Source organism: Malus domestica, chromosome 04, assembly GCF_042453785.1.
Source record: "Malus domestica chromosome 04, GDT2T_hap1".
Classification (NCBI taxonomy): Eukaryota; Viridiplantae; Streptophyta; class Magnoliopsida; order Rosales; family Rosaceae; genus Malus; species Malus domestica.
In genome coordinates this window covers 27,294,859-27,310,119 of record NC_091664.1, presented here as the reverse complement: position 1 = coordinate 27,310,119, position 15,261 = coordinate 27,294,859, and the positions used below count along the sequence as shown (strand labels likewise).

The 15,261-nt window shown below is 37.6% G+C and overlaps 1 protein-coding gene across 1 annotated transcript; it reads right to left on the bottom strand.

Annotated features, from left to right (window-relative positions):
- Nucleotides 1–6,701: 6,701 nt before the first annotated feature.
- LOC114824582 (shikimate O-hydroxycinnamoyltransferase-like) lies at nt 6,702–10,545 on the bottom strand. Its single transcript, XM_029101744.2, has 2 exons — nt 10,053–10,545; nt 6,702–7,642 (listed from the first exon to the last, which is right to left on the bottom strand). The coding sequence occupies exons 1-2, from the start codon at nt 10,488–10,490 to the stop codon at nt 6,743–6,745; spliced, it is 1,338 nt and encodes a 445-aa protein (XP_028957577.2). The 5' UTR covers nt 10,491–10,545; the 3' UTR covers nt 6,702–6,742.
- Between the last annotated feature and the right edge of the window lie 4,716 nt (nt 10,546–15,261).

The window sequence follows — 15,261 nt, the reverse complement described above, 5'->3', positions numbered from 1 at the left end:
GCGCGGGTCACCTACGAGTCGGAACTGCCTAATGCAGTATGTACGACAGGCTAGCACCTACTTGGATCCAAGACTAGCGTGCGGTGCGGGAGGTGAACATACACGTGAAGGCTGTGCCCTAGCCCTGGGCGAGAGCATTAACACCGAGGTGTAGCAATGATGAGCATTATATGAACATATGCATGCCAAATTAATTCAACCATTTCAATCCACCACATAACCTTACCTGGACTTACCTGCGCGTCCCGCGTTCACCTTAGCATGTCAAAGCATTCCCAACAATTACATGCAGGTAATATGCATATGGATATGCCATGATGCAATCTAAAACTCAACCATATCATAGTGTTTTAAAATATGTATAAGACATGGGATAAAATGTATAAATCAATTTAAAAGTATTTGTGGAAACTATCAATCATATGTGTGTATATATATTATAAAAAGGGAAAGACCCACTTCTCTGAGGCCCACACTACAACTCCCTAGCATGAATATCGAGGCGTCACGAACGATTGTCGCCTAGAACAAATATTCAGTCACGTCTTAGAATTCTTATCAATAGAACACATAACTTACATAAAACACATCCCCAAGGATGTTCTAGAATGATTTGAGACCTATTGACCAAAAGTCAACCATCGGTCAAAGATCGACAGTAGGGTCCACAACCCTGCGTAACTCAATCCGGAAGATGTGCATCATAAATTTCCGATCCGTAACTTCAAAAGATCCACATTATGCTTCTAAAACATCATACTGAAGTTTCATTACGATCCAACAGTTGGATCTCCACCAATTGTAAATTCAAGTGACGGTTAACGTTTCATTTTATGAACTTACAAATTCAATTCGAGAAGATCCGTAGGTCATATTTTCGATCCGTAAGTTCCTATGATCCTTAAATATTACGTACTATAATGTATTAAGGTTTAGTGACGATCGAATGGTCAGATCGTCGATTGCTATACTATTCAAGCAGCGGACCTTAATGGAACTAAGTTCAAACGATAGAAATTTCGTCAATCAGACTTCACATATGAAATTGAAGTATCAAATTTAGCCTAGGAAGGTGAGGGGATGCCTCGCCCCACGTGCTGCTGCACATGGGGTCAATTGCCCAAACTCGCTGAAAAAATCAACTATTTCTAAAAATTCTCAAATTTCATAGAAATGAAGATCTCAATTAGTAGAGCAAGTTTTATACCTGTGTCCAAGTCCAATTTGGCCGGGAAATACTTAATTCGTTCGAACCCGCTGGAACCTTAAAATTTGGGTGAGCTTCGATTCGCCAAATTTGCAACTCCGCTGTCCCCAAACTTGTTTGGGCTTTGTTCCTAACCTCTAAAGAAGTGTTTTGTTGGTGAAGATCGAGTATATTTCATTCAAAATTGGCGGATTGCCACCAAGAGTCCCACGGCGCTGTCACCGCCATACACCATGAAAATGCCTTATGTGCTTCGAATTTTTGGGTGATCAACTAAGGAGGAGGGGCGTGATTATGTTTGCAGGTGATGAGGGGTCCTAATTCGCCGAGAAATGGTGGGAATGCGTCGGAATTCACTCGGGGTGACCGGGTTTTGAAACGGGTCACGGGTCAAGGGGATGAGGATCGGGTTCTCAAGAATGGTCATTTGAATGTCGAAGGGTATACAGATGCAGATTGGGTGGGTTTTATCACTGACTGGTAATCTACATCTGGATACTTTACGTTTGTGGGTGGTAATCTAGTTACTTGGAGAAGCAAGAAACAAAAAGTGGTGGCTAGGTCAAGTGTTGAAGTTGAGTTTCGTGGTATGTCTCATGGTGTATATGAGTTGTTGTGGTTGAAAAAATTGTTAAGAGATCTTGGATTTAAACCCAAGGGTGCTATGAAACTCCATTGTGATAACAAGGCTGTAATTGAGATTGCTCATAATCCAGTGCAACGTGATCAAACAAAACATGTGGAGATTGATCGACAGTTCATCAAGGAAAAATTGGATACTGGAATTAATATATTTCCATTTATGGGATCTGAAAATTAACTCACTGATGTGCTTACTAAGGTTGTGTCTAATAATGTGTTTTCCAACTCACTTGACAAGTTGGGCATGTGTGACATCTTTGCTCCAACTTGAAGAGGAAGGGGCAGATTAGGGTTTGACAAATCAACCCTAGAGTGTTATAATTGTCATGAGCTCGGGCATTTTCAGTGGGATCAACATGCAAACTATGCAGAGACAAAAGAAGAGATGTTATTGATGGCGTATATTGATTTCAAATAAGCTGAAACTGAGCACATTTGGTTCCTCGATTCTGGGTGCAGCAACCATATGTGTGGCAAGAGGGATATATTTATTGACTTTGATAACAGTTTCAAAGAATCAGTAAAGATGGGAAATGATTCAAGTCTTATTGTACAAGGCAAAGGCATGGTTCGAGTAGAAGTGAATGGAATAGTTCACGTGATCATAAGTGTTTTCTTTGTACCAGAACTGAAGAACAATCTGTTAAGTATCGGGCAGCTGTAAGAAAAGAGACTCGCTGTGCTTATTCAACAAGGGAAATGTAAGATCTTTCATCCTGAGAAAGGGTTAATCATCGAAACTGAGATAACTCATAATAGAATATTCGTTGTGCACGCTCATTGCCCATCACCAAGAGAGGCAAAATGTTTCTCCTATCTGACCACGAATCAACCCAATCTTTGGCATCGTCGATATGGACACCTCAGCTAGAATGGACTCAAGGTACTCAAGCAAAAGAAGATGGTGGAAGGGCTACCACAGTTCAAAGCTATTCAACGAGTATGTGAAGGCTGTCTTGTAGGGAGACAGCACCGTGATCCCTTCCTAAAAGAAAGCATTTAGAGTGCTTCCAAAAGACTTCAGTTGGTGCATGCTGATTTATGTGGTCTGATAAATCCAATTTCAAACAGCAACAAAAGGTATCTCATCACCTTTATTGATGATTTCAGCAGAAAAACCTGGGTTTATTTTTTGACAGAAAAGTCAGAATCCTTTGCTACTTTCAAAACCTACAAAGCAAGGGTAGAGAAAGAAACTGGAGCATTCATTCAAAGTCTGAGGACAGATCAAGGGGGTGAGTTCACATCATAAGAGTTCACAAGCTTCTGTAATGAGCATGGGATACACAGACAATTGACCGCTGCATACACTCCCCAGCAAAATGGTGTTGCCGAGAGAAAAAATGGGACCATTATGAATATGGTACGAAGTATGTTGTCAAAAAAGCAAATCCCTGAAACCTTTTGGTCTGAAGCTATGAATTGGACGGTGCATGTGCTGAACAGAAGTCCAACACTTTCCATGAAAAGCAAGACACCTGAAGAGGCGTGGAATAAACTCAAACCATCAGTGGAGCATTTCAGAGTTTTTGGTTGCATATCACATGCTCATGTACCTGACAACATGATAGTGAAACTTGATGCCAAAAGTTTCAAATGTATATTTCTAGGGGTAAGTGAAGAATCTAAAGCTTATAAGTTGTTTGATCCCATCTCAAAGAAGATAATTATTAACAAAGATGTGGTATTTAAAGAAGACCAAGAGTGGAGTTGGGATGATGGCCATAAGCAAGCCATATTGGTAGATTTAGAATAGTAAGTTGATGAAGAAGCAAGTACAGAAGAAGAAAGCAATGAAGATCAATCTAAGGCAGTTGAAGAACAAGAGGAAAATGGGTCTGACATCAGCAATTTTTCCGAATGAGACACTTCAAACATCGACGAATCACTTCCAGGAGGACGAACATGAAGACCTCCTACATGGATGAGGGACTATGAGACTGGTCAAGGTCTCTCCGATGAAGAAAGTGTGAATTTTGCTCATCTAGCTTTGTTCACTAATAGTGATCCAATGATATATGAAGAGGCAGTGAAAAGAGAAAAATGGAGACATGCAATGGATAAAGAAATTGAGGCAATAGAGAGGAATGAGACATGAGAACTAACAAATCTGCCATCAGGAGGAATGACTGTTGGAGTAAAGTGGATTTTTAAAACAAAACTCAATGAGTGTGGGGAAGTAGACAAGTATAAAGCACAACTAGTTGCTAAGGGGCACAACCAACAATATGGAGTGGATTATGCAGAAGTCTTTGCATCAGTGGCTCGATTAGACACAATTCATAGAATGCTTTCTCTTGCTGCACAGAAAAGTTGGTTGGTTTATCAACTTGACGTCAAATCGGCCTTTTTGCATGGAGAAATTAATGAAAAAGTGTTTGTTGATCAACCTCTAGGTTATGAATAGAAGGGAGAAAAATCAAAGGTCTACCGACTCAAGAAGGTATTGTATGGACTCAAGCAAGCTCCTCGAGCTTGGTACAGTCACATAGAATCATATTTTGTCAAAGAAGGATTCAATAAATGCCCCCACAAACACACCTTGTTCACTAAAACAGCAAATGGAGGTAAAATATTGGTTGTTTGTTTGTATGTTGATGATCTTATTTTTACTGGGAATGATGAAGTGTTGATTGAACAATTTAAGAAGTCCATGATGGTTGAATTCGACATGACTGATCTTGGAAGGATGAGATACTTTCTGGGGATTGAAGCGTTGCAAAAGGAGGATGGGATCTTTATAAGCCAACAGAAGTATGCTCAAGAAGTTCTTGAAAGATTCAACATGAGTCAGTGCAACTCGGTGCAGAATCCAATGATTCATGGTTTCAAACTCATAAGGGATGAAGAATGAGTGAGTGTTGATGGTACTCTATACAATCAAATGGTTGGAAGCCTCATGTATCTGACAGCCACACGCCCTGACTTGATGTTTGATGTAAGTCTAATCAGCAGGTACATGGCACGTCCCACTGAGTCTCATTTGATGGCAGCAAAGAGAATTCGAAGGTATGTAAAGGGAACAACTAGTTTTAGGGTGTTTTATAGGAAGAGAGGAAATGAATAGCTCTTTGGTTACACGGATAGTGACTATGCCAGAGATCAGGATGACAGAAAGAGTACATCAGGCTATGTCTTTATGTTGAATTCAAGTGCAGTGTCATGGTCTTCAACGAAACAGCCAGTGGTTACTCTTTCTACCACCGAGGCTGAGTTTATTGCTGCAGCATCGAGTGCGTGTCAAGTTGTTTGGTTAAGGAGAATTTTGAAAAGTTTAAGCCATGAGCAGTACGATTCTACAGTGGTGTACTGTGACAACATTTCAACCATCAAACTCTCGAAGAATCCAGTAATGCACGGTCGTAGCAAGCACATAAACGTTCGTTTTCATTTTCTTCAAAATTTGATCAATGATGGAGTAGTAGAGCTAAAGCAGTGTTCTACACAGGAGCTAATTGCAGATATTATGGCTAAGCCCTTAAAGTTCGAAGTTTTTTCAAAGATGCGAGAAGCACTGAGAGTTTGTGAACACCTTAGAATAAACTGAATATCAATGGTATTCAGTTTAAGGGAGGATGTTGAAGTAATCAGAAGTCTAGTTGTTAGGGTTCCTTTATTCTAGGGTTTATTCCTGGACGTGCAAATAACCCTCCTATTATTGCAGGACAAGTTGTTTTTAGTTTTAACTTAGTCACTTACCACGATTTTAGGTCCTGTATAATCGTGGGTTGCTGTTTCATGTTTCTGTTTTGATGTAAGGCTATTTAATAGCCAAAGTTGTTTGTTTTCAATAAGAATTCTCCCGGTTTTACTGGTGCAATCAGGTTTTATGTTCACAAAAGCTTTCTGTTGTTTTACTTTGGTTCCAACAAACTTTACTTTTAACTTATATATAGATGCCTCCTCAGTTCCCAATTGCAAATTGCGGTGGTCAAAATCATAATTGATATATTAGGGTTGAAAAAACAAAAATGAGGGGCCGGTTGTAAATAATAAATCACCCATCAGTAGACATGCATCACGCCATACACAATATGCATAATTTAAGGCCTTTTGCCTTGATACACATTTCAATTATTTTTTATTATTGATTGTTGAGCTTTATGAATATAGTCCATTTATTTATTTATTTATTAAATAAGGATAGTCTTTTTATTAAATTCACACAGGGTCCCTAAAATGTCAAAGACAGCCATGAGCAGTGAAGATTGAAATACCTCTGTTAGTTTTTCTTACCCTGAAATGCTAGATTATAGTAACAAAACTACCAACTGATTTTTTTTTTTAAATAAATAAATAAATCACTTCCTCTGCTTAAACAACTTTGTACAATATGCATGCACCAGGCAGTCGACAGCAATATCATATATATATAAATTAATACATACACTAAACCAATTTATGCAGAAGATAGGGAAACGGTGGGGCAACAATCATTGATCAAAATTAATTGAAATCCGTATCATTGATTCACCGCCAAAAGTTACATAATCTCAGTCGGTGAGATTGTGCCAACCTGGGGGGTAGGGTTGTAATTATATTGAAGTTTTTAACGGGCAACATATTTTTTCTGTTAGGGGTCATTTTGAACATTTTGGGCTTTGTAATTCAGCCCGTGTAGAATTTGTAGGCATGTTCTTATGGTTAATTTAATTTGGGGTGCTTTTTGTTAAATAAAACCATAGACTGGTTTTTTTTATTAAAATAGTCTTAGTCCAAATCATTTTCATTAAAACTCCCTAACATAACCCTGATCATGATAGTAGTCATAACAAACAGAACATTCAATAAAAAATAATACAGCAACACACATATAAACCATACACAACTTCAAATCGTCAAATCCAGCATCTTCAGAATCGTAAGTCCCCAGCTAAATTATCATTTGCTTGTTTATATGTCATAGAACAACTTTGAAAATGATTTCATATGCTCGGATTGCAGACAAATGACCACTGATAAACTCCCATCATTAGTTGCACTTCCTAATACGAAAGCTTTCCCCTCAAATGGAATTCCACAAGGTCCCACAAAAATAGGTCGACCCCATCCAAAATCAGCGTCATAAGTTGGCAACCTAACCCAACTAGTTATTCCAAGATTAGGGGACCTAAGAGAACCAACCCCGCGAACAAGGGCTGAACGATCAGGCTGAAGCTCAATGAAGTCAACTGCCGATCTAAAATAATTGTCGTTAATCTTCGATAGAACATTGTGAATACAACTTGAAGCATACCATGTTGGTTTTGATTGGAGATCCCCCGCCGTGGAAATAAGGGTAGCTGTGACAATCACATTCCCAAAGAAACCAAGTGGGAGTGGGGGTTGCAGTCGGGACCGTCCATCAACAACAACATGTAGTTTGCTCTTTTGATCAACGGGAAGTTCACGTGCCATGGATGCACATTTCCAAACATGACCTGCTAATATCTCATATGTGCTATAGTTGATCGTGTTCCCGTCTTCCTTGGACTTGGCTTTCAAGATATTGAGTTGGTTTCTCGTCAATTTGAACACTGAGATTGTTGTGTTCTCAACACCACCGTCGTCTTTTGCGTTGCTGAGAGGTTTTGTTGTGGTTGCAAAATGTTGGTATTCAACGTTAAGTTGAGGCGGGTCTCGGGCACAAAGTAATGTCCTGTCCATGTATGGTGGAATATTTGTAAGGTCATCTAGGTTACCACGAGCCATATCCGACCATGTATTTACAAAGTGGAAACCAGAAACTCCATCAGCTACGCAATGTGCCATACCAACACCAAGTGCCACTCCACCACATTTGAAGCGTGTGACCTGCATATACAAAATAAAGCCATTCATTGCAAGCTTAAAAACTTTTCAAGGAATGCCCAACTTCAATAAATTGATCAGTAGAAGACGTTGGGAATGAATCTCATATAGAAGGAACCTTGTATGGGGTTATAAGTAGTTGGACTATTTTCCATATTACCAATTGGTTTTACAGTGGAACCTCAACTCTTCAATGGTATCAGAGCATGTTGTCCCACGTGTAAAGTCCAACGGCCATACGTGTTTTACGCCACCCGAGTAGTGTCGTGCATATGTTAGGCTTGAAAATTCGCCACACGTGAAGGAGCGTTGAGAATAAATCACAGATTGATAGGAGGAGAAACCTTGCATGAACTTATAAGTACTTGAACTATCCTCCATATTGTCAATTGATTTTATTGTAGAAATTCAACTATTCAAAAGAATGAGCACTTGAAATTGTAGGTCGAGCATATTTTACCAATATAGGCACTATTTTTGGGAAGAGGATCATCTCCGGAGTCGGTTCCATCGGAGCCTTCGGATCCTCCTCCTTCCTCTTCTTTCTCTGCAGGTTTTCAGTCCCTGGAGTCGACGTCGTGACTTCTCCAGAGCTAATTATCGGAAAACTTCAAAACCACACAGTCGGCGATGACTACTACGACGTTACCGATAACTAGCTTCGGAGAGCCCACGACGTCCACTCCGGAGGCCAAAAAAGTGCAAAGAAATCAGAGGAAGGAGGAGGATCCATGGAACCGGCTCCGGTGAGGATCCTCTCCCCTATTTTTGTAGGTCCATTAAATTAAATGAGTGATTTTGTACGGCTTTTTTCACTTTTGTGCACTAGCGATTGATTCATTGACTAGGAAAGAAAAAAAAAAGAGTTATTTAGCAAGTAAAAAAAAGGTGTGGGGAGGGCAAGTTGTTTTGAGCATTTTGTTTTTGTTTTGTGCATTCATTGACTAGGAAGTCAAAAAAAGAGTTAGCCTTCTTTGTCATCTACTGACTTTAAGCATTTGTTTATTTTGTGAGGGTAAAAACAAAACAGGTACGTGAGAATGGCATCTCTCTTCTTCGACGTGTGCATGTCTCTCTCGCTTTCAATCATAATCTCCATCTAATGAGTAAGATTTAGAACATGTGTGTCAGTGAGCGTATAGTTGCATGTGCTTATTTATTTTTATTTTATTCTCGTACAAGTGATATTGTACATTAAACAAATGATTAAAGGTTTATTTGAAATTGTTTGTAAAACAACCTAAAGCTTTAGAAAAAATATTTTTTATTTTCGCAATGAGCACTATTAAGTGTTTTTTTAAGATTTGTTTTTATTTTTACTAAGAATTAATTTTAAAAACAATTTCAATCATTTTAAAACAATTCTAAACAAGCCATAAATTGGGAGGCGAAGCGAACCACACATCAGCTCTCAACTAATGTAGCTACTCTGACCGATGTTTACGTCTAATGCTTATTCATGTATATTCTACATGGTTTGTGTTCATAGAATTTACTTGGGTTTGTGTACGCAGAGAATTTTTGGTTTCCTTGATAGACCTGATGGTCACCATAAGATTTCAAAGTAATTAGACCTCAGGACCTCAAAGTGTAAGTATCACATATGAGCCAATATTTTCACTACGTTGTGTTTAAATAAGGATTTTGAAGAGCACTAACGAGTTTTAAATTATTTCCTTACTCTTCACAACTACTTAACTTATTTCTCTGATAATATCATCTCATTGGCAGATAATTAGCATTCTTGTGATAGGTTGAGCATGCCTCGACTTCACAAGTCATGTCATACATCTCATTGACATGTCTCTTTTGAATAATATATTCCGTGATTTTTTTAATTAGTCTTAATATTGTTCCCTAGATAATTTTTTTTTTGGTCAAGAATAACAATTGGTTTTATAAGGGAAATACAAAAGGAGACAAAAGGGTGAGGGCTCAGACGTACAAACCCAGACAAAATATATAAAATAAAGGTGATTTGACCTAAAAAAAAAAAGAAGAAAAAACAAACAAAGGTGATTTAACCCACATGAAAAAGAAAACAAATGTATAGACAAATACATGGACACAACCAAACAAATATTTAATGGGAGTGTGGCTCCAACAAACTTCACGCAGTTAAAAGCATAATGGAAAAATTCAACTTTTTGATGGAATGGACGGACGGAATGAGACTTCAGTTAAGGGCATTGGCTGGAAAAAAGAAAAATTAGAGTTGCACATGAGCTTCTTTATTATTGATGAGGCTTTAGGTTTTATTCTTATTATATTGTATTTTGTTATTTTTATTAAATTTCATGCCTTTTATATTAAATAAAGTTATAGGGTGAATTTTGATTAAAATAAATTTATCTCAAGCTCTTTTCATTAAAGCTTCTTTAAATTAATCGATGCTCAAATATGGATTAGATACCTGCACCACCAGGAGGGGATAAGAGGAAAGGCCAACGGAACTATCAACAGAGGGAATGAGGCTGCTGAACTCGTAAGTGGGTGCAAAGTCGCCTAAGTAATCAAGGTCGACAGAGGTGGTCTCCGCCACAACGAACAGCACGCCCTCCGCATTGCAATCGATCTCCAAACGGCCCCCGTTTTGCACGTTTTGCTTGAGACGGCCAGCCAAGGGGTAGAAGAGCACGAGGGCCTTGGATAGAGCGTGCTTTAGCACCGCCGGGTCGAAGAAGTCTGACCTACAGTTTTGATCAGGCTTGTAGAAGTAGACGCTCGGCGTGTGATTGACACGACGCACCAGGTCCAAGTTGGACAACCACAATGCTCTCGGAGGCATCTCCTCCACCGGCTTCACCATCGTTGACTCCCTCACGCTCACCTTCATGACCTTCTCCGCCATCCTTTCTTTGTATTCTTCTTTTTTTGTTGTTCTTAACGCAGGACCTTTATTTAGATTAAGAAGAAGAAATGAAAATACAAGGTAGACCTCGGACTAGAACCAAAACTGTATCTTATATGATGATTATCTCCCCTCCTAATTTCTCTCATCTTCATTCTTTTTTATTTAAATGGTTATAATTTAATCACGTCAATATTTTATATTAATTTTTTTATAAAAATAGTAAAATAAAAAATAATATGCGGAAGAATGGGATAAGAATAGGAGGGATAGAATCCTTCTTTATTTTATATATATATATATAAGGGGTGAACCAAAGGTAAGAGCGGAAAAGGAGAAAGTTTGGACTGAACTTTTTACGTTTAATTATGAGAGGTAACTTTTGGATTTTACATCTAAAAACGTTTACTTGATTGTACAATTGATGTTAAACTTTAGAGTAAACTGTCGATTTGCCCTTTAAACTTTTACCTAGTTTTCGATTTCCTCCCTAAACTTTTCGATTGGAAAATTAAGGACTCAAACTAATTTTTTTAGCCAATTTGCCCCCTACCATTAGTTTTTCAAACATTTCATCCATATTTCTGTTAAGTGAGATTATGTGCTTAACATGTGAGGGTAGTTAAGTCATTTCACTCTTAAAAATGATTAAAAAAACTGAAAAAAAAATTTAAGAAAAAAAACTTTCCCTCAATTTTTTCCCTCTAATTCCTATGCACGAGAAATGACATATGGTGTTATTATCTTCAAAAGTATCTAAGTTAGTCTTTTTCTTGAAGCATGTACTGCCATTTTTATTTTCTTTAACAAATTAATAATTTGACAATTGCTCATGGTGTTATTGTCTCCAAAGCAGTGCGTTAATATATGTATGTTACGTGTTGTGCTTCATTTTAGAGACATTAAGACTTTACTAGTATAAGAGTTAGAAGAGTTATAAAAATAGTTTCCAGTAGTTAACATGTCCGCCATCTAGTAAAAACTACAAGTCAAAGAAAAAAACTACTCCAATCACCAACATCAAAACTCCAAAGATCGGCTAACTGCACTAATCCTAACTATTCCTCCAATTTTCTAGCAATAGTATCCAACCAAATCACAAAAAAAAAAAAAGCATATCATACCCACGCAGTTCCACAAAACTTTGCTTGCCTCATCAAAGTACAATGTTTTCAAATAATAAATTAATTACTATAAAAGAGAAGAAAGTGCACAACTCAACCTAGAATCAAATGATGGATATTTCAAATGCATTCTTGCACATTTAACACCATGAGCATTTGTCAAATTATTAATTTGTTAGAGAAAATAAAAAGGGTAGTACATGCTTCAAGAAAAAGACTAACTTAGATACTTTTCAAGACAATAACACCGTATGTCATTTCTCATGCATAGGAATGAGTGAAAAATAAAATTGAGGATAGGAATTAGAGGGAAAAAATAGAGGTTTTTAAAAAATTTATTTTCAGTTTTTTAATCATTTTTAAGAGTGAAATGACTTAACTACCCTCACATGTTGTGCACATAGTCTCACTTAATAGAAATATGGATGGAATGTTTGAAAAACTAACAGAAGGGGGCAAATTGGCGAAAAAAATTAGTTTGAGTCCTTAATTTTCCAATCGAAAAGTTCAGGGGGGGAATCGAAAGTTAGGTGAAAGTTTAGAAGACAAATCGACAATTTACTCTAAACTTTATGATCAAATGCTGTTAGATCAAATTGAGATTCTATTGACTCTAGAAATTATAAAGTCTACGTGACGCACAAGTCAAGTAATTAGGAGCTAATTACGTTCTTCGGTGGCTTGAATGTTAATGTAGACGTACCAATTCGCCGCCAATCTCAGTTGAGCGGATAACTTATATGTGATAATGTGATGAAATGCGCTGCTAACTTTTGTATCGAGCGACTCCAACAGACGAATGAACACTCTCGACCTTAAGTTCTAAAATATGAAGACAAGGTTATGCAAAATCACTGTGAAGTTCTGGATTTTGTAACCCGGGTTCAGCAATCTCATCAATATTGTAAAAAAATAAGTCCGCCAAATCGGTATCAAACTGTATGGACAATGATTAATGGCGAAGCCAAGAAATATTTGAAGTTGGGCTAAGCTAAATGGTTTGAATTTATGAAAATTAGAAGAGAAATGTTAAGGAGACTCTCATAACTCTCCATGGATTCTGCCACTTAATGTTTTTGGCACACTTCTCATGCCAACATTATAAAATATTGTGCTAAAAACATAATGTTCGGAAGGTCTATAAAAAGTTATAGACACATAACAATAACAAATGACATACCATTTACTCTAACTGAGATGTCAAAGCTGACATGGTAAAGAAGGTTAATCTGACATGGACAAATAGATGTCAAATTTGAAGTTGCATTCAAATATGATTTTTGTTATTTCCAAAGGCATTCCACTTGCCTTACCTTAAATGCTAGCATATTTAAGTATTATTTTATTATTTTTAAACCAACAAGAATTGAACTTTTATTATTTTTGTTTAAAAAAAAACATAAATGCAACAACAAATTTTGACATATCGGGTGGAAGGAAAATATTAACAATATGTCAAATCACCAAGTTAGCCATCAAATTGAAATTTGATGTTTTGAATTTGAGGTTTCCTTTGAAAATACTCTTAGTGACACACCTCGACCGAGATCGAGGCATGCTGACCGTCACATAAGGGTGACGTAGTCATGTGCACAGTGCGGAAGCAATAAAGATGAGAAATATACGAATAAATAAAAACCGAAAGTTATTAATGTGCACTAATAAACATAAAGTGTTAGGAGTGAGATATAAGAGTAAATACTCATAATCAGAGCATAGGAAGTCTAGGTGCAGTCCTGTAGGACAAGTACTAGTTATACAGTACCAAAAAATGTCCTACTAAATATATAATTTGTCAGAACCGCCGAGATCCTCGACTGCCACCAATAGCAAGTCTACCTAAAACCTGGAGGGGCGCAAAACAAAAAACGTGAGTGGGCAAAAACAAAGGTTTTGAAAACACATTTAACTTTCAAATGCTCTAACCCCTCGCCGTAAAACATGTATAATTTTGCTCAAAAATAGAATATAAACATATGCATAATATATATATATATATATATATTTCAATTCAAATCATGCTTCACATAACCATATTCATAAGTATGTCATGCCAAAACATAAAATAGAATAAGTAATTAAGGTGAGAATAAATTCATGGAAAATAACATGTTAGCCGGAACCCCTGTAGAAGTCTGTACGGCTGAATTCATAGCTCATTAAACAATCTAGTCGAAGTCACTACAATGACCTATACGGCACTACATTGCACACAAGTCGGAACCACTAAAATGGTATGTACGACAAGACTGGGTGTAATATAATTATGTTCAATACTATGCTCTCATTATAGCTGGCGATAAATCGTTAGTCACTTACGAGTCAAAACCACCTATGATGGTCTGTACGATAGGACTGTGCACCTAAATTAGATCCAATGTGAGCATATGGTGTGAGATGTGACATTATATACAGGCATGAGCCATATCTCTGGCTAAATCACTAACATCAGAGTGCAGGTTTATGAGCTCTATACTTCTCAATTAATCACAACCGTTATTCACATTCACAATTCATGAAATCACCTGGGCTTACCTGAGCGTCTACAGCACCACAATTATACATTATGCATCATATACTAATTCATATATTGAACATAAATTTATATGCATTGCATTTCAATGCATACTTTCATTTAAACGTATTTTCTGGGAAAAATATCAAGTATATAAGTATATACTGAAAACCAAGAGGCCATTCATTGGTATGTCTAAGGATCGTAGCCCCCAAGTCGCCCTTGACTGCGCTCGTCCTCAGGATAATTCTCCCCTATATGTGAAACAACTATAAAAACATTCATTTAAAGCACATAATCAATACTAGCTAATAATTTCTCATACATTGCTCAAATGGGATGTTTGAATATACCACTATGACCTACATAACCTCACAAACATCCCCATATTTTTAGAAAAAAATTCTGACCACCCACGTGCCACCACGCGCTGGCCAAGGCACGGCCAAACGCGCCACCCACGCGCGGGCACGTGCCAGGCACATTGACGGCAGCAGTTAACGCCGTTAGGAATATTCCGTCCAAAAGCAAGCATATACCGTTAATTATTAACGGCGTCATCTAACGTCGTTAGCATATTCCGTCAAAACTGACGGAATATGCCCTCATCTTCTTCAACGAGTCGCCGGACGCCGGTGACTTCGCCGGTTTCTGGAATTTATTTCAAAACCTTATATCTTCTTCATTTCTTAACCAAATTCCATGAAACTTGACCCATTTTGAAGATCTCACCAAGACGAACAAAACCATACCTGAGTGGAGCCCTGAAACTACCGGAAATCCGTCGGAAAAAAGTCTCGATATTCCGGCAAATCTTAAAACTCGTCGTTCTTAATAATCTAACGTCCAAATTCTTACAACGAACCACTATGAGCCTCGTGAGGACCTCCTTAAGCTACCTATAAGCTTGAAATCCCAAAAAACACACGATTTTACGATTGCATGAATAGTGACATAAATCGAGTTAGGGTTTTCACGAGTTTTCAAAGAAGTTCTTACCTAAAAATGGCACCATTCAACTCGTATGAATCTCAGGAACATGATGGTGTCCTTTAAACCCTCGATCTGCAAACTTTCCACTAGTTTTGTTGTTAATCCGTACGGGATAAAGGAGAGAGAGTGAATCCAAGGG

What these genes read in the sequence shown, in the direction of transcription:
- LOC114824582 (XM_029101744.2), bottom strand. Translation starts at nt 10,490, where the DNA reads ATGGCGGAGAAGGTCATGAAGGTGAGCGTGAGGGAGTCAACGATGGTG. An exon ending in ATCCCCTCCTGGTGGTGCAG is followed by an intron (nt 7,643 to 10,052) that starts GTATCTAATCCA and finishes TTGTATATGCAG; the next exon opens with GTCACACGCTTCAAATGTGG.